Source organism: Tupaia chinensis, unplaced genomic scaffold (genome assembly GCF_000334495.1).
Source record: "Tupaia chinensis unplaced genomic scaffold, TupChi_1.0 Scaffold000161_1, whole genome shotgun sequence".
Taxonomy (NCBI): Eukaryota; Metazoa; Chordata; class Mammalia; order Scandentia; family Tupaiidae; genus Tupaia; species Tupaia belangeri.
The window spans coordinates 4,671,464-4,698,392 of record NW_006159632.1 but is presented as its reverse complement, the minus strand read 5'-3'; the positions used below and the strand labels follow the sequence as shown (position 1 = coordinate 4,698,392).

The 26,929-nt window shown below is 47.6% G+C and overlaps 1 protein-coding gene across 1 annotated transcript in view; it reads right to left on the bottom strand.

Annotated features, from left to right (window-relative positions):
• The window catches only part of TTC13 (tetratricopeptide repeat domain 13), a 61,223-nt gene extending 35,738 nt beyond the window's left edge, over positions 1–25,485 (bottom strand). The window contains exons 1-6 of the mRNA XM_027770861.1: positions 25,325–25,485; positions 24,507–24,657; positions 23,520–23,595; positions 17,951–18,021; positions 4,587–4,652; positions 2,992–3,084 (exon numbers count right to left, since the gene is read on the bottom strand). Coding sequence (XP_027626662.1) covers positions 2,992–3,084; positions 4,587–4,652; positions 17,951–18,021; positions 23,520–23,595; positions 24,507–24,657; positions 25,325–25,485 — 618 coding nt within the window. The remainder of the gene's footprint in view (positions 1–2,991; positions 3,085–4,586; positions 4,653–17,950; positions 18,022–23,519; positions 23,596–24,506; positions 24,658–25,324) is intronic.
• Positions 25,486–26,929: the final 1,444 nt, after the last annotated feature.

The following is a 26,929-nucleotide window of genomic DNA, read 5'->3' as shown; positions in this document are numbered from 1 at the left end:
ACCACTTTCTCAGCAGCTGCAATCATTGAACCAGTGACCGCACACCACAGTCAGGTGCCACGTCTACAGGCTCAGGGGCCACAGATCTTTGTCCAGTCAAGGGAGAAGCTGATGAACTATGACCCCAGCAACGGCCCCAGGACTGTTGCATATTCTGGGTTGTAACGGATGCTGCTTTTCTTAATGTGACCATTTTTTATCTTTTGAATCATAATTTGGCATAAATACATATAACTTTGAACCATTAAAAGAGACGAATTGTTGGACGTGCAACAGAGCCCCCCAGGGTCGCTTAGCTCCGTCCTCTACGGCAGTAAGGGCTGAGTGACGATGTCCGAGATTTCCGGGCTCTCCAAGCCCGTTCGTGCGGGCAGCTCTTCACTCATCGGTCGTGACCCGCACGGTAGGAGGGAGCATATTTGCAAGCCGGCTAAGAAAAGCATTTCTGAGCCAGCAATTCTTGTGTTCAGGCAGAAGCACAACTCGGAAGACAGTTCAGAATGCAAAGTAAGCCACCCAGGTGTAAGAAATCCAAAACGGGTGGTAGTCTTCATGCACTCAAGTCCAAGCACTCATTCTCCCGAAACCCCTCCGATTAGGGCTTATAGCTCAGATTTTCTATAGAAAGGAAGTGAGTTCCTACACCACGGAGCTTAAAACCTGCAAGAAAGAGGATTCAGAGAGGCCCATCCACCCTAGAAAAAACAACAGCTCATAAAGAGGAAAGAGATGGAGTAATTACATGAGAATTCAAAAAAACACAGTAGACCACGTCATATTTTGAAAGGGAAAAGAGCCCTACCTAGTTTAGTAACTCCTAGACACAAAGCCAAATTACCAGGCCTCAGTGCAATAATCAGTATGTGTAACAATGAGTAACTTAAAAAGTTGGGGACCAGCAGGTGGCGTGGTGGTTAAGGTACTGGACGCTCCCATGTGGCTGACCATGGTTTGAGTCCCAGATCTGGTGGTTGGCTTTCACACTTTCCCTCTCCCTCTCTCTCTCTCTGGTCAACTTAAAATAAATGAATGAATAAGTACAATTAAATTTTAAAAATTGAAAAAAGGTTCAATTGTGTTTGTTAAATATGGACTATTTCAGAAACTATGAAAGTGGAAGGTGCTCATAAAGTAACCTCTAACGGACAGAAACAGCATGCTGTGACCAGTGGGAATCACCGGGCCGTGGTGCTGCTGCCCAGCGATACCAGGAGAAGGCCTAGCTCCATAAAGTTTTAAAATAATTGAAAACCGTCATTCTAATTACCAAATCAATTTTCGATAGACAATTAGCTTTTTATTAAGTATGCAAACTTTAAAGACCTGTTCAATGAGTCTTATCTGAGTGTAACTAAATTCGGGATTTCTGTCGCATTGTAAGGTGACACCAGAGTAATGCAGGAGAAAATCTCCCCCAGGAGCAGATGATCACCAAACTGGCCCAGAAATTAGTCAACACACACCAATTAAATAGCACTGATTCTTGGGCCGTAACGAACAAACCAGAGTCACGTAACCCTTAGGGTTTCAATCCAAAATAGAAGACATTATATCATTAATTAAGAAAGATTTTATTCAAAAACCAAATCTCCAATAAAATATAAAATTCTCTTAAAGAGATTGTACTATAATTTTGAGAAGAAAAAAATATCACTAATGTTTTTACTAAAATTACTAAACACTTACTGCTTCTGTTACTTGCCAGATTTCTCTTCCAAAATAATAATAAAAAAGAATCTAATCTTTGTCTTTAGTCCAACTATGAAATCACACCAAGTCAGATGATTAAATATGTTAACATACATGAAAGCTGGGTGGTTTACTCTTATTTTAAGAAAACTGTAAAACAAAAATAGCTCATTTAAAAACTCTAAAATAGGGGCCGGCTAGTGGTAGGGTGGTTAGGAGGCTGGATCCCACATGGCCAACTGCATAATTCAAGTCGGACCGGGCAGCTTGAAAAAATACACCGGGCATGTGTGTGTGCACCCAAAATCCCACAGAAAGGGAGAACGGAAGAGAAGGGACTGCAGCATGACCATGCTCCGTGAAGGGTTCCATTTAAAAACTCTAAAATAGGGGCCGGCTAGTGGTAGGGTGGTTAGGAGGCTGGATCCCACATGGCCAACTGCATAATTCAAGTCGGACCGGGCAGCTTGAAAAAATACACCGGGCATGTGTGTGTGCACCCAAAATCCCACAGAAAGGGAGAACGGAAGAGAAGGGACTGCAGCATGACCATGCTCCATGAAGGGTTATTTCTCTCTTCTTCTAGCAAGAATTTAAATAAATAAATAAAAACACTAAAAGAGAAGCCTTTGCACACACTCACTCCTCTGCTCTGAACACCCTCCTCCACCTCGTCCCCTGACCATGGGATCTACTGTGTGCACATCTCACCTCCTGGGCCAGCCTCAGGAAACAGCCGACCCTGCCCTCCTGCTCCTGGGGAAGCCCTGTCCATACTGCCCACTCCAGAGAGTGCCACGGGCACCTGCACCACACGCTCCCTGGCTCTGCCTCGGGTCAGAGTTCCATTAGGGTCTGGGTGTAATCAGCCCTGCCAGACCTACATATGATGTAGACAGTTCGAGCTCCCAAGAATGATATACAAGCACACACGTGCGTGCACACACAAACACACACATACGCAGACACACATCAGTGGAATGAATGCTTCCAAGGACTATAAATTTCAGTTTGACTGGGTATGCCACCATATAGTGAATACCAAGTACAGTATATTTTTCAGTGACTGTTGACAGACATAGTATCCACATAACCAAGTTCTAATACTAAACATTACTGAGAAGTTCCTCTCCGGCCATAGTGTTCTAGGAATTTCACCATGCTTAAAGCATTACACACCTAGGTAGCAAAACGTAATAGGTAGAAGGAAGTGTTAATGTTAACTAATAGCAAAATAGGAGGGGAAAAAGCGGAGATTCAACTACGCAATAATGACAGAGGAAAAAAGAAAACCACACTCACTTCTGCTCGCTGCTCAAATACCTCTGGGCGACCAGGTTCCAAGGCAATTACGCGGCTCAGCTCGAGCAGAGCCAGCTCAGCATTCTTAATGTCCTTGAAAAGGCATTAGCTCACGTGAGACACACTTACTCGAAACCAGGTGGAAGAGATTTTCTGAAAAACTAACAATTTAGTAACAATATAACTAAGAGCTAAGAAATAAATAGGAACTTGATTCTGCAAAAGGGATGTGCCCTAAAGTCACGGTATGGTAATTATGTAACTCTGCACAACTGCCTCCACCAGGAGCACGCTGGGTCTCCCACCTGTCACTAGAATAGGCGGCACTCACTTATTTAAACACAGGATCACCACATTGCAGGGGCGGGGCATGTGATATGATGCTGGCCACAGCCCACGGGGTCAGAAAGGGTCAACCAAAACCCTGGGGCCTGGACCCCGCACCCTAAGAAGTCCCCGTTAGTTCTCTAACATTATGTGGGTTGCTTTTATATTGAAAATGCATGTGTAACTTTTCCTTAAAGGCACAAGCAAATTTCACATCGAGATATAAAATTTCTAAAGATGAGAATTAGGATGCAGCAGCTTATCTCTGACCTGTCCTAGGGTAATTTTAACACTGGTCATTTATTGGGGCTATGTAGTGTTGTTTCCATCCAAAACCCACCATCATCCCCAACTCAGAATTTGTTCTCAGTCCTCGGTGAACTGGAATGTACAGATATGACATAAAATTTCCCCAACAGGTCAGCCCTAGCTTAGTATATTTTGAACTTTAATACATTTTTAACAAAAATGTGTAATAAAAATGTTAACGACTTTAATACTTTGTTGCAAAAATTATGAAAGTACTATTTCTCCCTGAAAGCACAATTTTAAGTGACTATTTCTAGTGTATTAGGTCATCGGGAATCATGACAGAGTTTTCTGTTTCCTATGTAAACCGTGTTGTGACTCTCCTGACAACCCAGAACAATAGATAGAAAATGTTAGTGTGCTCTGTTCTCGACCACGGCTCTGAAGAGCTGACCCTTAACCCGTTCCACAACAGATGGCATCGTCTCCAAAGTTCCCACTTTGACACCATAGTACGCAGGGTTAAATATGCCTTCTATAACCTCCTCCCACCTTCCTCAGAGAAATAAGGGCAATCAATTGATAACAGGAACACAGGCACTATAGCTATCTGTGAAAAGTGTGGAATATAACAAACATAAATTTCACACGCTAAAAAATACCTTGGGTTTCTTCATTCAGCTTTGAGTGGGGGTGAGAGGAAGCGGGACTCTAGGGCCCACCGCGCTGTCGGCGCCTACCCTCTGGCCTGGCCAGTGGACGCTTTGTAGGGGAGCGGGCCCATTCTCGTCTCTGCTGTGCCCAGTTCATCTAAACTACGTCAGGAGCCCTGGGAGGAGCCCCCAGCCAACCACATATGGGTCGCTGGACCTTGGGCAAGTCATCCACACTCAGCGCCTCCGTGAACTGGAAGGGCAGCGCCGGGTGCCCAGCCAGGCCTGGACACAGTGAGCGGCTCCAGCAGCATGCGGGCCATGTGGGGCGGTGGCACTATGCAAGCGTAGCTATCGCATACTCACATGCAGTCCCTTCTTTCCATAGGCTATCCCTCGGCCATAAATTGCACTAACCAGATCAGGCTCCTCCTAGTCAGACCAAAACAGAAACACGTCAAAAACTATACACAAAAAGGAAGAGTCGTTTCTGCTCAAAGCACTTTAAAGCCGCGAGTGAAGCTCTGCTTCGTGCTACCACACACCAAGGTCCGCCGCGGTCCCCACCTGCAAAGTCTGTGTCTTCAGGTTCACTTGAAATACAAGTAAGAGGGACCAGCAGTTAGTGTAATGGCTATATCACTGGATTCCCACGTAGTCAACCGCGGTTCACGTCCTGGACTCGGTGGCTTAAACTCACGCCGGGCACGTGTGCGTGCATGCCCAAGATCCCGAGAGGAGAATAGAGGAGAAGGGATCGTGGCGTGGCCATCCCCCCTGGGGGGTGATTTCTCACTTTCTGTCTGTCTCTCTCTCTGTCTGGCGAGCGCACGCACCCTATAGCAAAAACATCTCCCAAAAAAAGAAAGAAAGAAAGACAAGTAAGAATTTCGCACTGAGCAGGTAAAACATAAAGGGAAAGGGCAGGAACCAGCAGTTCGGAGCCAGCTTCTTTCTTTCACAGTTTGCTTATTTAACATGTAATCCCCTCAACGAGCCCAAGAACAGCAGCATCCGCAATTATGTCTTACCGAAGAAGGGACAGAGGGGCAGAGAGATGGGAGTCAAGGCCTGGGTAATGCCCCTCACTAGCTGGCTTCTTTCCACACAGCCATGAAATGATCTGAAAAGGAAAGGGCCTCTCAGTGCCATCACAGGGAGGCTGAGAAGTACGTCTACGCCATAATCTGCTGGAGATGAACCCGGTGCTTACACTCGGGGTCGGCACCCCTTTTGCAACCTGCCCTCTTGCTCTGTCTCCCACTATCTCACAGGACAGCCACTATCTGTCAGCCCAGCTGTCGAGTCCCTACACACGGTTTATGCTTAGTGGGGTAACTGTCCTCTCCGGGAGTGAACGACAGGCCCCTGTCTACACTTAGCCTCTGCAGCTTCCCCCCTGCTGTGTCCTTTCTTATACAATTAAGAAAGAAGAGTGTGGGACCAGCAGATGGCATAACGGCTATGTCGCTGGACTCCCCTGTAGTCGACCACGAGACCTGGTGGCTTAAACTCACGCTGGGCGCGTGTGCGTGTGTGCCCAAGATTCCAAGAGGAGAATGGAGGAGTAGGGATTGCAGTGTGGCCATCCCTCTGGGGGGTTATTTCTTATTTTCTGTCTCTCTGTCTCTCTGTCTTTCTGGTGAGCACATGTGCCCTGTAGCAAAAACCTCTCCCCCAAAAAAGAAAAAGAGTGAACAGTCCCGAGTGACAAAGCCCTGGAGGAGCTCTGACACTGCTAACATCTCACAGAACTGGCAGGGCCAGGCCTTTGACAGACCAACCTACTGTTTCACTCCAGACCAGAGACAGGGTGTCAGCCAGCTCTGCAGGGGAGATTTCCATTTTCCCTCTCTCTGTCTCTTTCCTTTCTGGTGAGTGCACGCACCCTATGACAAAAACCTGGGGGGGCGGGGGGGGGAAGAAAAGGAAAAAGAACACTCCTACTTCAAGTATGAGTAAACGGGAAAAATATTGAAGAGGAGGCCATGCTTTTTTAAAAGTTACTGGAATAGAGTGAGGTTTGTCTGTCACGGTGAGCTGGTGAGCCACTGGCCACAAGCAGACAGACTGTGGGACGTATGGAAAAACTGCAAAAACCCGACAAGGCAATTCCAGACTGCCAGCTCGGGACACCGAGAGCTCCAACAAAGAGAGCCCACATTTTCTTCTCACTGACTGACTCAGTACCAGCGGCCTGCCCGGACGAGAGGCGCGAGTCGGCGGCCTGCCACAGACTCACCCATCATCGCTACACCCGCTCGCCTTCTCGTCGAGTCACCCTCCAGCCCCCTGCAGTTTCACGTGTTGTTTTTTTCATGTGCAACTGGCAAGAGGCTGTCGAGGGCCACCAGGTGGTGTGGTGGTTAAGGCAGCTGGGTCCCACATGGCTTAGGGCACTGTTCAAGTCCTGGATTTGGAGGCTTGAAAAACATGCTGGGTGCAGATATGTGCATGCCCAAAGTCCTGGGGAGAAAGGCAGAGAAGTGACTGTGACATGTGACATGGCCACCCCGCCCACAGAGTGATCTCTTACCCTCTCTCTCTGTCTCTCTAGCAAGTGCATGTACCTATGCCAAAGCAAACTAAACAAACAACAACAACAACACTAACAAAAACAGGCTATCTACGCTCTGCCAAAGGGGAAAGCACAAGTTATAGACCTGCAGAATATAGTTATAAGTTACAGGTGACTGCATGGGCCATTATAAGCATTTCAAAAAAACCTCTCCAATATACTAACGGTAATTCTTTCTGGGGACTGAGATTACTAGGTGTGTTCCCATTGTGCTTAACAAATTGTTGTATACTTTAGAATTGTGTAAAACAGGCACCGACAAGTGGCATAGTGGTTAAGTCACTGGACTTCCATATGACCAATGTGGTTTGAGTCCTGGACCTGACAGCTTGAAAATCATGCTAGCCGTGTGTGTGTGTGTGTGTGTGTGTGTGTGTGTGTGTCTAAAATCCCAGGAGGAGCGTGAGGGAGAAGGGATGTGGTGTAGCCATCCTCCCTGGTGTGGCTATCTTCCCCTTTCTCTCTCACTGTCTCTCTCTGGTGAGCCCACAAGCCCTATGACAAAAACCTAAAAAAATTTAGAAAATTTTTTTAAAAATTCTTTAAAACTGTGTAAAACATGTATTCGCTTATAATTAAACATACATATATATGTATGTACATCTTGGCCCAGTCAGGGTGGCATGCAGGAAGTCCCGCAACCTGAGAGGCTGGAAGCCACAGAGGAGCCTAGGTCTGGTCCCGAGGCCGGCTGAGCACACCAGCACATGCTCCTGGGATCGCGCTGGTGTGGAGGCCAGGCAGGAGGGTGACGACTCTGCGAGGTCCCATCAAGGATTCCTGCATGGTCTCTGTCCTTCTTCCTCCCCCGGTAAAGAAAAAGATAACTAGGAATAGACAGCTACACGTACACGTTTTAAGTAATGTATGTTTCCTCATGAAAACTTAGAAAGTGAAGAAAAGCACAAAAGGTAAAAGGCACCCTATAGCCCTTCCCCTTCCCCCAGAGATGACCACTTGCAACATTTAATGTTTTTCCTGCCTTAAAGAAAGACCGGGCAAGCAGACAGAAGGGGATCCAGATGCCAGGGGAGGGGAAGAGTCGGATTTAAAGTGACAGGCCTGTGCTTCTCCAAGGCAGTGACACCAGGAGCCACAGAGCAGGCACAGGATGGGCTGCTGGCCAGGCTGGGGGCAGACGGTGACTAACAGGGCCCGCCTCTGGGATGATGATTCCAGAGAATGAGACCTGCACTCAGCCTTGTTATCAAAATATTGAATCCAAGCAGCTTTTCTCCCGAGACAAAGTTCATTCCAGGTGGCCAAGAGGTGGCTCAGAAAAGGTGTAAGTAAGCAGTTATCCTACGGCGTGGTTGAATCCTAGCAGCTACAGCCAAGGCTGGCACTCGCTTCCGACCTGTTGAGCCCACAGGGCCCGGCCACCTCACTGGGTCCCACGCAGCCTAGGGCCCGCCCCCTCCCCATCGGTCAAGCCCACTGTAAGCCTTCCTCCCACCCATGCCCCTGCGACCACTGTACCCACTGCCCTGTCTTCCCACGTGTCCTCCGGACACAGCATCAGGTGTCTCTCTACACTGACATCAGAGTGACACTCCCCCAACACTGATCAATGGCTCCCGACACTCACCAGAGCGGCACTCAAAATGTTTTTCCCCCATGCTAACCCGAGCACCAAGACACATTTTACACTGCAACCCCATACGCACGTATGCACATGCAACACACACAGACACACACACACACACACACACACACACACAGTCTCTAAGTTAGACATAGCAGAACTATAAACAATGTCATCTGGGACAGATATTTTCTAGTCTGATGTATCTCCTTATTTAAAAAGTGGTAATCTGGGGACCAGCAGTTGGTGCAATGGCTATGTCACTGGACTTCCATGTGGCCGACCGCAATTCAAGACCCAGACCCGGTGGCTGGGCTTAAATTCACGCCAGGCACATGTGTGTGTGTGCCCAGGATCCCAAGGAGAATGGAGGAGAAGGGATAGCGGGGTGGCCATCCCCCCTGGGGGGTGATTTCTCACTTTCTGTCTGTCTGTCCCTTCGTGGGAGTGGATGCCCCCTAAAGCAAAAACCCCCCCCCCCCAAAAAAAAAAAAAAAAAAAAGTGGTGCTCTGGATTGCTGATTAACTGCAGGACCTCCCAAAGGTCAGCGACCCACACTTTGAAAACAATGAGGTAATCCTAAATGCCTTTGCAGAAGATACCCATGGTCTTCCAGCCCTTCTGTTCAGCCTCGTCACCTGTACCCGACTCACGCTTCATACTCTAGTGATGGGAACTATTTCGAATTCTCTCCATAAGACATGGCTGCCTAAGTTCAGGGCCTTTCCCAACTTAAGCACTAAGCCCTTCTCTCTGAAATACCCACCATCGTCTCTGAGCCCAGCAAACGCCTTCCAGCCTTTAAGTCTTTGCACAAACCTCTCCCCAGACTCCTGGACTCCCCTGGAGAGTAAGCCTGCCTTCTCTGTCCCTGCTGCACACTATGTGGCCTCACTCACTCATTCGCCAGGTATTTCCTCGGGGCCTACTGTTGGTGGTTTTGGGTTCCATGAGCTAGCAATGCCCTGCAAGTCCACTGGCCTGACTCTGGCCTCACCCCCTCCGCTACGCCCCACTCCTCTAGCCACGCTGCCCTGCTTGGATTCCCGTGGAGAAGAGGCTCAGGGAGCTGACTTTGACCTGACAGCCTTTAATATTCATCGGGGTTTTTCTTGCCGCCTCAAACATGGCCACGCATGGTCACCGAGTGCAAGGGACAGCAAGCAAAACCCACACTGGGGGCAGCAGCATCCCGCCTCATGGAACCCAGCCAAAGAACCACAGGATGTGAAGGTACCTCTTCGTGAGTGCTAGAATGATGCTTCTAGAAAATGCAGCAAGACCAAGGCAAGGTTAGGAAGGATCCCACGGGAGAGGCAGCTGGGTCCTGAGTGGCAGGAAGCGGGTAGGGCCGGGTGGAGGGGAAGGGCTGTGTGCAGGCCCTGAGGGAAGCAGGGAACACGTATCGTTCCAACATGAGGCTGGAGCAAGGGACCGGGTGACAGACGTGATGCGTACTCGGGGGTGTGTGTGAGCAGGTGTGCAGGACGTGAGGGAGTGGACGTGAGGTCAGCCAGGAGCCGACACGTGCAGCAGCAGCTGACAGACGGCAGTGCCTTGGGTGTGGGTGGGAGAGAAGCGGACAGACTGGGGACACTGCGGAAGTACACAACACCAAGACAGCTTAGAACGACGCGGACAGCACGGGGGCTCCTGTCACCAAGCAGCAGGAAGCCATCCACTGAGCCGGACAGTGTGCGGTATGACTTGGGGGGTGTGGAGGGAGCAGGAAGGGACTGAGGCTGGCTTGGAGCCCTTGGAGTGGAAGGTGCTAGCAGACAGCCCCGGGATCCGGCCCCGCTAAGGCAGCTCTCCGACCATGTCATTAGATTGTAGTGTGCTTGTCACCCACTGGAAGACAGTCTGTGGCTCCTAGTACAGGCCTGGAGCGTGGTCGGTCTCGGCCTGCAGCAGTTATTATTCAGCCACACCGTGGCCATGTTTGAGGCGGCAAGAAAAACCCCGATGAATATTAAAGGCTGTCAGGTCAAAGTCAGCTCCTTGAGCCTCTTCTCCACGGTGAACCGAACAGGGCAGCGTGGCTAGAGGAGTGGAGCGTAGCGGAAGGGGTGAGGCCAGAGTCAGGGCCCTCACAAGGCAGAGTTTTACGGAGGACGCACCCAGTGAGTGGCTCAGGGCGGTCTTTAGCTGTCATACCTGCAGCGTTTTTACAGCAGCCATTGGGACCAGCTGATAGCGTAATGGTTGTTCCTGGACTCCGGTAGTCAACCAGTTTGAGTTCTGAACCTACCAGCTTAAAACTCACACTGGGCGTGCCCAAAATCCCAAGAGGAGAATGGAAGAGAAGGGGCTGCGGCGTGGCTATCTCCCTGCCACCCCCCAAGAGATTTCTCACTTTCTGCCTCTCTGTCTCTCTGGTGAGCACACGTGTCCTATAGCAAAAATCTCCCTTAAAAACTAAAACAAAAACAAGTAACAGCCATTTGGAAGTTCCTGACAGATAAAATATCTGAACGCTGGCATCTTCTGACCTCAGCTGCCATCGCCTGGCTCCAGGTCTGGGTCTGTGCCCCACAGGCCGTCCTGGACTCACCCGTGGCCTGGTCATTACACAGCACTGAGCCAGCATTATGTGTATCTGTAAGCATCTGGGTTTTCTCTCTTGGGATTCCTCTTTATTCTTAGAAGGTTTTCCTAACAGAAAGATGTGCAATCATGTGGTTATTATATTTATAGTTAACCATGTCATGTTACTACACTTAAATAAGATTTTGATTACTGTTTAAAACTGATACAACTTTATTTAATTATTACATTTTTCTTCTTTTTTTTTTTGGAGAGGTTTTTGCTATAGGGTGTGTACGCTCGCCAGAAAGCCAGAGAGAGACAGAGAGACAGAAAGTGAGAAATCACCCCTCAGGGAGGATGGCCACGCTGCAAAACCTTCTCCTCCATTCCCCTCTCGGGATCTTGGGCATGCATGCACACGTGCCCGGTGTGAGTTTAAGCCACCGGGTCCGGGACTCGAACCACGGTCGACTACATGGGAGTCCAGCGACATAGTCATTACACTAACTGCTGGTCCTAATTATTACGATTTTTTTTATCACTAGCTTTGGATGTTAACAAGTCAAAACTCAGGGCCAGCAAGTGGCATAGTGGTCAAGGTATTGGATTTTGGTGACTGTGGTTTGAGTCATGGATCTGGTAGATTGAAACTCACACCAGGCACGTTTGTGTGTGTGCCCAAATTCCTGAGAGAAGAATGGAGAAAGAATTGTGGAGTGGCCATCCCCTCTAGGGGGTGACTTCTCACTTTCTCTTTCTCTGTCTCTCTCTTTGCCTCTGGTGAGTGCACACGCGCTATAGCAAAAATTTCTCTAAAAAGAAAAAGAAAAAGAAAGTCAAAACTTTTCTGTACAGCTTGATAGGTGGCATGGTCCCAGACCTGGCAGCTTGCTTTCTCGCTTTTCCACTCTTTCTATCTCTCTCTGGTCAAATTAAAATAATAATAATAATAAATTAAATAATTCTTTAAAAAAGCATTTCCATATAGTGCCATAATAAATTTTTTTCAACCGAATACCAATGTTTATTTCTATAAACAAACTGGGCTCAGAATACCAAGTTTTCAAATATTCTTCACCATGGGAACCAGCAGTTAGCGTAATGGCTATGTCGCTGGACTCCCACGTAGTCGACCACGGTTCACGTCCCGGACCCGGTGGCTTAAAACTCACGCCGGGCGCGTGTGTGTGCGTACCCAAGATCCCGAGAGGAGAATGGAGGAGAAGGGATTGCGGCGTGACCATCCCCCCTGGGGGGTGATTTCTCGCTTTCTGTCTCTATGTCTCTCTCTGTCTGGCGAGCGCATGCGCCCTATAGTGAAAACCTCTCAAAAAAAAAAAAATACTCTTCACCATGAAAATCTATTTCTATTTAGTAAGGTTTTCAGAGTTTCATTTTTTTTAAGAGGTTTTTGCCATAGGGCGTGCGAGCTGGCTGGGGAGAGAGAGAGAGATAGTGAGAGGGAGAGTGAGAACTCGCCCACAGGGAGGATGGCCATGCTGCAATCCCCTTTTCTCCATTCTCTTCCTGGGATCTCAGGCACTCACGCACATGCTCCTGGATGATTTTCAAGACACTGGCTCTAGGACTGAAACCATGGTTGGCCATGTGGGAATCCAGAGACACAACCACTACACCAAGGTTTTCAGATTTTTCTTTTTTTTGGTTTTCAGAATTTTAAATGAGTTAAAACTAATTAGAAAACCATTATCCTATTCCTCCTATTTTACTTAATTCATACAATGGCAAAACCCTGGTATGGTAGGATAGTTATCTTACTAGAGCTGTGTCCACGCAGATGTCTCAGTCCTCAAGAAGACCACATCTAACATACTATCCTTGGCTCTATTAAACTTCACAGGTCTTTATTCTTGCACCACAAGGCTGGCTTTTTAATTCTAACTGGAAAGTCACCAGATTCGACAATGAATAGCACAAAACCATCAGCACATGAACAACGTATGAGCGGCAGACGCTGTCTACGTGAGGGACACGTGTACTTACATAGGATTTTTTTAAGAATTATTTTATTTAACTTTATTTATTTTAATTTGACCAGTGAAGGACAGAGCGAGAGAGAGAGAGAGAGGGAAAGTGACAAAGCAAGCCGCTAAGTCCGGGACTCGAACCACGGCTCGCCATGTGGGAGTCCAGCACCCTTAACCACCATGTCACCTGCTGGCCCCACTTACATAGGATTTTTAAAAAACAGCCTGCAGAGGGAAGTTTTTGAATTTGTTTGGTAATGTAAAATAAGAACAAAGTTCTTTTAAAAATTCAGCTCTACAAGAATCGGATCTGAGCAGATGGCCTCCAGATCACACGGTGCGCAGCGAAGGAGGCAGTGCTTGTAAAACTGGCGACGCTCTCCTGTCACCCAGGCTGGCACAGGGACCACTGCGGCAGTGAGCACAGGAGGAGGGTCTGCCCCTCGACAGCCCTGCTACTGATGCCCTAACTCACGGGACGTGACTTCCGAGCAGGCACATCGAGACGCCGACTCAGAATCTGTCAGGATCGCGGGCTTCCAGTGCAAACGGCCATCTCCTGTACCTGCAGCTGTCCCCGTGAGAAACCCGGACGCTCAGGGAGCATGCTGCCCTTCACGGCCTGTCAAAGTAACGGCAAGGGCGGGGCAGCCAAATGGACACCGACCGTGGAGCTGTCTCAGTGGCTGCACGCAACCCTGACAAGCAGCTCGGCCAACAAGATATGCAAGTTTCACACCAAAAGGTCGCTCTGGGATCAAGGAGCCCTGCGCTGTAGATTTGGATTTCTTTGTACGTGATCTACCAAATAGTGACTCAAAACACCCAAGTCCCCACAGTCCCGTTGGCTATCAGCTTTCTATTTCTTTTTTAATAATTATTTGACTTTATTTTTAACTTTTAGCTTTATTTATCTTATTTTAATTTTACCAGAGAGGGGCAGAGGGACAGCATGAGAGAGACAGAGAGAAAGAGAGAGAGAGAAAGTGGGAAAGCAAGCCGCCAGGTCCAGGACTCGAACTGCTATCAGCCATGTGGGAGTCCAGTGCCCCCAACCACCATGCCACCTGCTGGGCCCTGGCTGTCAGCTTTCTAGGCGTGGACTGGATCCACATTCTGCAGCTTTGTGCTGGCCTTTATGGCGGTAACTCTCAACCAAACCTGAGAGTCGGGGTAGGAGCCTCGGCACTTGGAAGGCTTGTGAAAGGATGTCACTGGCTTAAGAACAGTTTGTGCACATCTGGAAGGTCCAGCAAGGAACGGGCAAAGACAGACCAGCACAGATCGCCAGAAACGATTCTCGGGGCGTTATCTGGTTTGGTTATAACGCGGAGGGTGACAAGTGGTGTACACCAATCAAGAAAAGATTCCTCACATTTCTCATTCTCAGACAAGGGGCAGGAAAAGGTTGGTTGGGATAAAAATCAACTTTGTTAGTGCAAGAAATTTCATCAATGAATTTCCAAAGAAAGAAAAGGAAGAGCAATTGGACGTAAAAAAAGGATTACACTTATAAAATGTGATTTAAAGAGACAGACCCATGGAAATTATGGTTCACAGTGGGAAACGGAGCTTTGGTCAACTGGAAAGCAAAAACCAATCTTTGGACATTTTCCACCCCCTCCTTCTAGAGGGTCTTACTGACACCAGCTATCAAGAATTTGGAGAGGGACCAGCAGATGGAGTAATGCTTACACTACTGAACTCCCATATGGTCAACCTCAGTTTGAGTCCCGGACCCGGAAACTTGAAACTCACGCCAGGTGCATGTGCGTGCATGCCCAAAATCCCAAGAAGAGAATGGAGAAGGAATTGTGGCGTGGCCATCCCCCTGGGGAGTGATTTCTCGCTTTCTGTCCCTCTGTCTTTCTGGCGAGCACATACGCCCTACAGCAAAAAAATTTCAAAGAAGAATTTGGAGAAATCAACAGGAAACTCTTAAACAGAAACTGGGCATATCAATTTCAAACATAAAACCCAGCATAAAAAAGCTTTGTCAAGAAAAGCAGGATCAACTTTCTTGTTTAAATTTTTGAAAACAACCTTAGCATTTAATACCAAATCTTTGCATTTGTTTATCATAATTATATATCTGAAAAAAGATGATAAATTTTGACAAAGCTCTATCTGGATGCCTTGGAACCTGTCCTGTTCCCTGGCATGCCACAGCGTGGATCCAGCTGGGAAACACATGAAAGGTAAGGACAGGGACCAGCAGTTAGCATAATGGCAAGGTCGCTGGACTCCCATGTAGTTGACCATGGTTCAAGTCCCGGACTCGGTGGCTTAAACTCACGCCAGGCACCTGTGGGTGCATGCCAAAGATCCCAAGAGGAGAATGGAGGAGAAGAGATTGCAGCGTGGCCATCCGGGGGTGATTTCTCGCCTTCTGTCTCTCTGTCTCTCTCTGTCTTTCTGGTGAGTGCACGCACCCTAAAAAAAAAAAAAAAAAAAAAAGGCAACCACAGGGGAGTCCCAGAACAGCCGCAGCAGAGGAGCTAAAGGCACGCTCGCTGGCGTGTAAACTGTTACACACGACCACAAGCTCTTTCTCCCACAGCCCCATCCTGTCCCACCAATAGCCGGAATCATGAAAAAGCAGGCCGACCGTACCACCCACACATTCTCAGAAAAACCCTCCCCGACAAACAACTCTTCCCATCACAGGTCGATGAAAATGCAGTGGGACATCTCAGTGGGCAGGGGGCTTCCACAAGTTCGTAAAAAGGGGATTTAAGTACAAGTTTATTTTGCTGCAAAAAATTTTGAGATCCAGCCACAGTTTCTCATAATACACATTTTTCATAAACTTTTAAAAGATTCCCCCTTGGATCACTTTCTTTTCTTTGTACAAACAGTAGGATTCTGACTTATTCTCTGAATGCAATTGCAAGAGTAAAGTTTTACAACTATAAACGAACCGACACTAAGGCATATTATAGAGCCATTAACTCATAAGATTTTAGAGAAATATTGAAAGCCAGTATAAAATTAAGTGAAAAAGCAATACAAAATGGTACATATATTCAGATTAAATGAAACACCAATGCATACTTTTAAAAGGTAATAAAAATTAAGAATAATGTTAGAGTAGTAGAATTAGGAAGTTTCTTATTATATAAATTTTTCTTTAATAACTTTATATTGCCTTCAACTATAATGGTAATAATATTTTCAAAGGTGGAATGGAATGGTAGCACAGCTGCAAGTCCCTACTGTTTTCTGCTGTTCGTCACCACCAATTAACCAATACTGGCTTCTACAAATTCATTAGAAACTCCCTTTTAGACCATGGTCAGGTGTTAACTTTGCAAAAGTGCTTACTTACCTTTTATAATATTGTGACACCAAACAGAAAGGAGATTTTAAATCATTTAGAATCTACTCTTTGTATTTTAAATTCTACTGAAGAATGTTATCTTATAGACAACCTAAACACACAGCTGCTCAGACCTGAGGACCACAAACAACTAAAATATCTCAACACATTTTTTGAGAACGAAGACAGAATTATCAATGTAAGTGATCCTATTATTAAAAAGGTAAAACAAAGGCACAGCTAAAATTTGCAAATGAATGTTTCAAAATTAAGTCTACCTATAGGATTACAGATGATCTGTTAATTCTCAGTTTAACACACATATACTAGAATGGTAGTATGAGCCTAGAATTTACTGAGCACTTACTGTGTGACAGGCAATGGCTACTGCACACGTCATAAGACATTTCATTCAAACTGAAAAGAAACGTTTTTGGAAGTAGTTACTATCATCTCCATAACCCAAGAGGTTAAACAATGTGGTAGCAAGCAGCAGAGTGATTAGAAACTGGCTATCGCCAACTTGAAAATTCCCATCTTCATCACTATACCCCTTTGTGTGGACAGACACGTCAACAACTCCTAAATGCTTAAGCACCTCTGGGGAATTCAGTTTGATAACGGCACAAGACATAGGCCAATGATGTTGGGTGCCATGAGTCTCTTCTTCCACCCACACATGGATATCTGCATATTTTATCTAGACTTTAACATAGCCACCAACCAGTAAAGGCCCGATACTTCCACTAAGGACTCTCATAGTAACACTTCTTAAGGAGAGAAACAAATCCTTGGTGGAAATTAAGTTAATCATGCGGACCAACTCCTATATGGAAAGGAGTTGGAATTCCAAGGATTTCCAGCATCTACACATCACGGGAGATACCGTGGTAGAAAGGTAAGTGACCTGACACTACTGTTTTTTTAGAATTTTTATTTGGAGGGTCAGGAGACTACGAGCAAATTGCTTGACTCATGAGATTTCCATTTCCTCATTTAAAATAAAGTCGTTCAGGGGAACCAGCAGTTAGCGTAATGGCTATGTCGCTGGACTCCCACATAGTCGACCGCGGTTTGCGTCTCGGACCCGGTGGCTTAAAACTCATGCCGGGTGCGTGTGCGTGCGTGCCCAAGATCCCGAGAGGAGAATGGAGGAGAGGGGATTGCAGTGTGACCATCCCTCCTGGGGGTGATTTCTTGCTTTCTGTCTCTATGTCTCTCTCTGTCTGTCTGGCGAACGCACATGCCCTATGGCGGGGAAAAAAAAAAAACCTCTCCAAAATAAAGTCGTTCAGGACCAGCAGATGCCATAATGGTCACAGCACTGGACTCACATGAAGTCGACCATGGTTTGTCCAGTGGCTTTTAAATCACACCACGTGCTCACACCAGGTGCATGTGTGCATGCCCAAGATCCTGAGAGGAGATTAGAGAAAAGACTGCAATGTGGCCATCCCCCGGGGGGTGATTTCTTGCTTTCTGTCTGTCTCTCCAGTGAACACATGCACCCTATAGCAAAAATCTCTCTCTAAAAAGAGAAAGAAAGTCGTTTTGCAAAGACCAAATGCAAGCCTGTCAGATGTCCAGCACCCAGAAAGTGCTCAGTCAGCTCTGATTTCTCTTCCTTCCTTTATCATCTTAAAATAGGTGTTTCACTGCAACACTAAGTTATGCGAGAGTCCACAGCTGTCATGACCGTACACTTGAAAATAAGTAACGAGAAAAATTACCTGAAGCATTGTTGAAAAATGCCTTATTGCTTCATCATAGAGACCACTGCCGATCAACACATAAGCAATAGCTATGAAACAAACACAGAAACATTAAAGGGCAGAATCAAGGAGCTCGGGCTAGAACTGCTAACTAAGTGCTTTGCTACAGCTCATGGGGCGGCACTGAGGACTGGAAGGAGCTAAAAAAAAACCCCTAGAAGTTAATGAGAAGCCACCAAATTCTTCCGCAGCCATCCCTCAGCACCTGCTAATCAGTCTGGCCGTCCCACCTAGATTTCAACGATTAAAGTCATCTATAGAAAACCTGCCTACAAGAAGTACTTATCTCTTTCTAACTCCATTTGCCGTCCCACCTAGATTTCAACGATTAAAGTCATCTATAGAGGACCTGCCTACAAGTACTCCATTACTCACTTCGAAATCCCAAATAACCCCATGCTGCTGCCACTCTACATGTCAAAGAGCTGGTAAACAGCCTGAAAGGCCATCCACAGCCCATGGCGATGCCATTTTCCTGCAAGTGTTATGAGAAGTGCTCAAACAGCATCCCAACCTAGATTTCAACGATTAAAGTCATCTATAGAGGACCTGCCTACAAGTACTCCATTACTCACTTCGAAATCCCAAATAACCCCATGCTGCTGCCACTCTACATGTCAAAGAGCTGGTAAACAGCCTGAAAGGCCATCCACAGCCCATGGCGATGCCATTTTCCTGCAAGTGTTATGAGAAGTGCTCAAACAGCATCCCAACCGCAACTGCTGGAGTGCGGAATTTACCCCAACTACGCAGGAAGCACAAGAGCAGGGGCACAGGTGACAGGTGTAAGGGGTGTGCGGGGGTGTGTAATTGCGGAAGACATGTACCCTGCAGGGCAGCCAGTCTTTGTCCCACTTCACTCAAAGAACAGTCAAAGCACTACTCAAAAGATACACTACAGACGGGCCAGCAGGTGGCATGATGGTTAAGGGACTGGACTCCTACATGGCAGACTATGGTTTGAGACCAGACCCAGCAGCTTGAAACTCACGCCAGGTGCATGTGCGTGTGTCCCCAAAACCCCAGGAGGAGAACAGAGAAGAAGGGATTGCCACGACCATCACCCCTGGAGGACGACTTCTCACTTTCCCTCTCTCTTTCTCTGTCTCCAGTGAGCGATGGCAAAAACCTAAAAAACAAATGTGTGCGCGCGCGCGTGTGTGTGTGTGTGTGTGTGTGTGTGTACGCGTGCTAAAGAGGAATATAGTTTTTGGTCAAACTGTTTAGAAAAATGGTATTTTAAATTAGAGCTTTGAGCATTATTTTTTATTATTATTTTTTTTTTGGAGAGGTTTTTGCTAAAGGGTGCATGCGCTCGCCAGAAAGACAGAGAGACAGAAAACGAGAAGTCACCGTCCCCGGGGAAATGGCCACACTGCAATTCCTTCTCTTCCATTCTCCTCTCAAGATCTTGGGCATGCACCCATATGCGCCTGACGTGAGTTTAAGCCACCGGGTCTGGGCCCTGAACCACAGTCGACTACATGGGAACCCAGCAACATAGCCATTATGCCAACTGCTGTTCCCACTTTGAGCATTTTTTAAAGTATGGTAATATTCTGACAAAATTCTCTCTGAAATAAAATTGAATATTCTAAATTACAGTTCCATCTTTAATATCTGTCCCCTCTCAATCTCCCCAAATTTCTGAAAAACATTTTGTTCTGCACTCAGTATTATGACTATTTTGATCACAGTTCTTTTCAAGAAAGCTTTACTGTAATACCCTCTAATTCTAGGACCTAATAGGTGTTCAAGAAGATGGGCAGCTAAAACTTACTCTCATTAGGAAATTTATGGGCCTGGATGGGCTGTGAGTCAATCCCACACGGGAGGGTTGCTAGTTCGAGTCCTGCAATCTCCCTGTGTATGCCAGGCATGCACTGGCCCATCTTCTGAGGCCAGATAAAAGCCAGGGGGAGCTCAGGGGTTCGGGACCTGCTGGGGTGTGGGTGTGCATGTTCTCTCCCTCTCACACATGCTCACAGAGAATGCGTACATAAATGGACTTTTTAAAAAAGAATTTGTATTTCTTGATGGATAAAAGCAGTAAAAACATAAACTGCAATAGAAATATAAAAGACCTTTATAAATACCCTGGAAAAAATGCATTTAAAAATTAACATCATAAAATATAAGAGCTTTTTAGGGGCATCTTTCAAATAAAACGTGGGCTGTTTTGGGGCTGGCAGTTCCAACATGGCCACATGGCCAACACGGCTTGAGGCCCGGACCAGCAGTTTGAAAAACATGCCAGCTGCCTGCGTGTGCATGCCCAAACTCCCAAGAGGAGATTGGAGGAGAAGGGCTTGTAGGGTGGCCAAGCCCCGTGGAGGTGATTCTCACTTTCCTTCTCTGTCTCTATCCAGTGAGTGCATGTGCCCTTAAGAAAAACTAAGAAATAAATAAGTAAATAAAAATTGAGCTGTTTGTTTTTTCCCTAGCTTCCTTGAAAAAATAAAATAAGGTCAAACTCATGTTGGGAATGGTAAGAATGGGCGCCATTCAGATAGCGAACCTCCAGGTGACTGGAGACAAGTTGGGGGTGGTGGCAAGGACAGCAGTCATCCTGGGAAGAACAACCGCAGGAGATACACAGCCCTGGGCCCTTACGGGCACTCATGTCCTACTGCCATGATCTGGGAGCAGTTAGTATGCCCATCCTGCGAACAAGGAATGGAGCCTGCAGCCCTCAAGAAGGACAAGGAACAGGGAGTGAGATGAAGGTTGCTTGCTCCGGGCCGACCTCCCAAACAACCCTGTGCTGGTAAAAACCGAGGCTGTGTGCTGGACTGGACTGAAAAATGGTCTGAAGTTTTGTGTTTGTTTGTTTCTCTTTTTTTAGAGATTTTTGCTATAGGGTGTGTGTGCTCACCAGAGAGACAGAGAGAGACAGAAAGCAAGAAATCAACCACCCCCTCACCCGGGGTGGGGGATGGCCATGCCACAATCCCTTCTCTTCCATTCTCCTATCGCAATTTTGGGCACACAGGCACATGCACCCAGCATGAGTTTCAAGCCACCAGGTCCAGGACTTGAAATGTGGTAGACTGCGTGAGAGTTCAGCGATGTAACCATGACGACATCTGCTGGTCCCTGTTTTGTCTTTTTATTTTTAAGTTTTTGCTATGGGGTGTATGAGCTCACAGGGGGGCATGGGGGGATAAGAAATCACCCCCTAGAGGGGATGGCCACACCTCAATCCCTTCTCCTACAAGTCTCCTCTTGGGATTTGAGGCATGCACACTAGGTATGAGTGGGCATGCCTCAAATCCCAAGTGTGATTTTTCAAGCCGCCAAGTCTGGGACTCAAACTGTGCTGTCGGCCATACCTTCATACCACCTGCTGGCCCTGGCCTGACGTTCGTAACATCAGGTGAACAAGTACGACACATAGCCGCAGTCTATGAATGCAGGAAGACCATGTACCAGAAAGCCAGGACCTGGGCTCGGGTCCGGGCCCTGTGATCGTGGGGGCCCCAGGCTCTTCTCTGGGTCTTAAACATCTCTAGGAAAGCTTCTTAGAGATTCCTTTCCAGGCAGATGGTGGCGGCAGTGATGCAGTGCTTAGTGATGCCAGCCCCGGGGAAGGTCCCAGGTCACCACCTCAAGGTCACCGAGAGAATGTCAGGCAAGTATGTGCACACGTGTCCCTGGTCTCAGCTGGCTGAGTGGGGGAGGAACATGCTGTGACGACCCTGTGGGGGGGTTCAGTTTCTCTTTCTGTCTCTCTTTCTCATGGTAGAAATAAACAAGATTCCTTTCAAAGCTAACTACTGGGAACCAGCAGTTAGCGTAATGGCTAGGTCGCTGGATTCCCATGTAGTCGACCCCGGTTCGCGTCCCAGACCCGGTGGCTTAGAACTCATGTCGGGTGTGTGTGCGTGCATGCCCAAAATCCCGAGAGGAGAATGAAAGAGAAGGGATTGCGGCGTGACCATCCCCCCCTGGGGGGTGATTTCTCGCTTTCTGTCTCTCTGTCTCTGTCTGTCTGGTGAGTGCATGCACCCTGTAGAAAAAAACCTCTCCAAAAAAAATTTTAAAAAGCTAACTACTTAGAATTTCCTATTTTATCACAATCAGTAAATATCTACTGAATAAACAAACGAGTTAGTCATTAAAACAAATATGATGTTAGGAGATAAATTTTGTACTTTAGAAACATATTACATTGTTGTTCACAGCTAGGCTACTGAATTTCACTGAAATAAAATCAAATGCAGGTCTCAAGTCTTTCCAACTAAAAGTCAATATTTCATGAGCAATACCCAAAAACATCCACTGAAAATAAATAATCTTAATCCAAATGTCGCACGTATATAAATAACTATTAGGACCTAAATTCTGTGGTGGGAAACCAATGACATAAAGGGAAAACGGGTAGCTGGGGCCCCCGCTGTGCCCCACTAACCAGCAACTCGGCGCCTCCTAGCAATGCTCACGCTGACAGATAGCATCTTCCCGGGAAAATCACTGTGGCACAACAGGCCTAAAGCCCACTGGCGGTCTACACCGCTCTAGGGTCTACCGGAATTGTTCTTAGAGAACAAACCAGGCCTGACGATGTTCTAGCCCCTTAACTCACTGCTTAAGAAATACATAGGAGGATGAACAGAATCCCAGAACTTTTTAAAAGGCCAAATCTGACACTTTAAAGGGTAATTACCCTACGAAGCCTCTTCAAATAACATCCCCCAAAAATAATCAGTACTTTTAAAATGGTCCACACTCAGCTGCCATCTCTTACAGAGCAAAAGAACCACGGTAAGCAGCACTGAGCCTTAACATAAAGTGTACCTGGCCATGCTAGGGTAAAATGATATGTATAAATGAGCATTTTAAATCCTTGCAGGGGCGACGGGGCACCAAGTGAGAATGTGGCCACGGTGACATTTGTCCAGCTGCTCAGCTCAGCCCTGAGACCGTGCTGCGTCTCCTTCAAGTGCGAGCTCGTGAGGGTACCGAGAGGCACGCCCAGCACAGCCTGGATACTGGCTAACCCAGCCTTTTAACATGTGCCACGAACACATCATCTGCAGGTTTCAATGGCCGACATTTTCCACGCCCACTTCTTAAACCCGACCACACCTGCCCGGCCTCCCACGTAAACTGCAGCCTGGCTATCCCATTAATATCACGCAGGAGATTAAAGTGGGTGTTCTGGGATTCTATTCTGCTCTCGACTCTGGCTCGCGCTGGACGACAGCACATTAATAACTGTTAGAGTTATGGTGACAGTTCATAAAAGCTCATGACCGTATTTGTCAATTTCCATAGAAACACAGAGCTGAAACAGCACTCCATCCAGACCTTTTTTTTTTGGTAATGGCCTATAATCATGAAACCTCAGGAGAGCCCAATGCTCTGAATGCCCTTGCAAATGCCCTATGCAAATACCCCAAGCATGCCAGAGTGTGAATGGGTGGAGCCTGTCTCAGGTTCTTTCTCCCCCACCACCCTCCTTGTTCTGCATCGAATCCTAAATGCTAGGCCCATCCACAGGAGCATCCCTGGACTCAGGTCTTACCTAGCTCTTCATTTGCACTGTCATTGTCAGTAGCAAACGGGAATCTCTTCTGCTCGGCAATAGTCTTGGCCTGGCTCTGGAAAAGGAAAAAGAACCAAATGTGCATTTCAGTTTATCACAAATAAAACTTGTTTAAAAACCTATATTTAAAAAAAAAATCGAATCTATATCTGACTTAAATGGAAGCCAGAAAATATTTGCTTTAGGTCAAATCAACCATGTATTTCAATAGCACACTTGGTGGGCCCAGCCATGATGGCACCATGTGCCGCCAGAGCCACAGGGAGGCCCAGCTTCGGGTCCTGGGTTGACCAGAAGACACAGGGTGCCCCCATCCATGCCTGGGCTTCTGGTGGCTGGGAGGCTGAGAAGAGGATCGTGGTGTGGAAGGACTCTGTCAAGGGTGTCTGTCTGTCTGTCTCTCATGGAAGAGAAAAATAAGTAAAAAGGAACAGTTTATAGGGTAATTCATTTGCTTCTTCCCCTTATCATTAGTGCTTCTGCTCCCAAGAAAAATCTCTTTGGGGACCAGCAGTTAGTGTAAAGGCTATGTCGCTGAACTCCCACGTAGTCGACCGAGGTTTGCGTCCCAGACCCGGTGGCTTAAAACTCATGCCAGGCACGTGTGCGTGCGTGCTCAAGATCCCAAGAGGAGAATGGAGGAGAAGGGATTGCGGCGTGGCCATCCCCCCACCGGGGGGGGGGGGATTCTTGCCTTCTGTCTCTCTGGTCTCTCCCCTTCTGATGCGCCCTATAGCAAAAACTCTCCAAAAAAAAAAAAAAAAAAGTCCTAGGGCCAGTGATCGGCTATCCAACTCCTAAGCTGTAATAATTCCAATGTGACCAAATATCTGATGACCTGCCTCCACATTCCAAACAGAGCCAGCAGGGTGCTAGTGCTATGGTAAACGAAGGTGCCCTCCACCTGGTGAATTCGTCCAGCCGGGCTGGCTCCAGACACAGAAGGCATGGTGAGAAGACACGTACCAGAATCTTTTCGGTGTTGAGGGAAAGCAGAGAGTCACAGGGTGCCGACCCTTTGGATTCACAGTCTGAATCGTGGAAGTTCAAAAAGGATGACTCTGAAAAGCAAATAGTCTTTGTTATTCTTCTCACCTTGAAGTTATGTTTATAGGTGCTTCATTAGAAATTGGGATTTTAAGAATCCACAAAATGAAAAGAAAAACAAGTGTAAAAATAGCAGGGGCCAGCAAGTGGCGCCTCGGTAAGTGGCACCCACAGCAGCGAGACCCACATGCTGCCTGTGCGGTTCAGGTCCCGGACCCAGGGGCTTGGGAAATACACCAGTGCATGTTCATGCATCCCCAAAACCCCGAGAGGAGAATGGAGAAGGGATCGCGGCATTGCCATCCCCTCTAGATGCTCACTCTTGCTAGCTCTCTCTCTCTCTGTCTCTCTCTCTGGCAAGTGCATTTACTCTACAGTAAAATTTTAAAAAATAATAATAGGCATCAGGTCTCCTATCTTTGCAGCTGTGCAATGTTTCACAGCACGAGTACCCCACACATCCATTATGACTCTGTCTTTACGACCATTCTGGAAACAGCAACGCCAGTTTTTCTTCCTGCTTGGTGCAGTGCGGTCTGGTTAAGCTATGGCTTACTTCCAGGCAACAGACCAGAAACGGCGCTATTTCCAAGGGCCCCTCGCGACGCAGGAGGAATTAATGTAGTTGGGGACCCCTTCGGTTGGACTTCCTTAATCTGGAGTATTTACCACAGGTTTAAAACAATCACAAAAGGAAGAACGAAGGCCAGGGAGCGCCGATGTAAAGACAGACGCACTAGTGGGCCCGCATCCAGAACGTGTAAGTGACTCCTACAGCTCCACCAGGAAAAGGGGACTCAACGCAGACATGGGCAAAGGGCTCGACGAGACATTTCTCCAAAGAAGATACACGAATGGTCACCACGCACAGGAAAAGGCTCCCGGCATCAATGCTCATCAGGGCAATGCAAATCGAAGCACGAGGTTCACTCCCACTCGGATAGCGGTGACCGAGACAACAGAAAATAGCAAGGGCCGGCGAGGACGTCAGGAAGCCAACCTTTGTGCCTTGCTGTGGGAAACAGGATGGCAGTTCCTCACGAAGTTCAGCACAGACATGCCTCACGAGAACTGAAAACCGGGACGCAGGCAGCTACGGACAGCCCTGTACAGAGCGCAGTGCGGCGGGCACTGCAAAACTGTCGCCTGACAGGTGAGCAGATGCACGAGCCGGGGTGTGTCCCATCTGACCAGGAAAGAATGAAGTCCTGGCACACGTCACCACAGGGAGGGCCCCAGAACACCCATAGTGGTCACAGATCATGTGACGCCACTTGCAGGACACGTCCAGAAAAGACCAACCCAGAGAGAACGGACTGGCGGCTGCCCGAGGAGGGAGAGGGTGAAGCGGGCGAGGCTGCTCCGCGGGCAGGGGTCCCAGGGGAGGCTGGAAACGTCCCATCCGGTCCCGGGGCAGCTGCACCAGCTGTGAACGGAGGCTGCCCAATTACTGTCTGCTTTCGGATGCTTTGCTTTAAGTGAATCTCACTGTTGAAAAGATACATTCAGGAAGTTACGTTCAAGGAACAATCTCAGGGAAACAAAAGCCTATAAAATAATACCAAAATCAAATCTGTGTTTTCGAGGAGCTTACGGCTTACTCAACTCCCATGGGGTACATTTTCGCGATCGGAAGCAGAAGGCCCTGCGGCGGCACGCTTACCGACCTGGGGTGCTGACTTCCACAAGACACAGCAGGGTTAGCGGGACGGGCAGTTTAGACAGGGCAGAGAACGGGACAGCACAAAGGCAACAAAATGCAGGCTGCAGTCCCCACCACCGGCTACTCAGGATATCTCTGCCCTTTTTTTTTTTCCCAATATAAAGTGTTTTAATGAGTATCCCTGACTTACATTTCTGCATATTTACCTAACTGGGATAAATCCCAGCAAATCCAGCTGCTGCGTGAGAGGACGCCCACGCTGCTGTCTGCTCAGATCTGCCCCTCCGTCCCAGCACACAGGAACAACTTGCCCCTGCCGCTTGTTTCAGAAGGTCCACCTCACTCCACTCGGAGTACCCCAACACCCTTCCCATCACACTACAGGCCTGAACACTGCAGGCCCAGCCGGGCTGACCGGCCAGCGGGGCTCTTCATAAACTCATGCTCTGCTCACTTGGCCTGTCACCCGGGCCTCTCCAGCACAGGGCAGTGAGGACTCCTACTCATCTGTCTTCCCAATGGCTAGTCCACTGTGGCACGCCGCGCACACTGGAATGCCACCTTCACAACACACAACAGTCACGGGACCTGCTTCTAGACTTAAAAAAGTACAAATCTTTAAAATAACTTAAATCCAACTTCTGCAATAGCTCTGACACATGATTCTCTAATTTCCGCA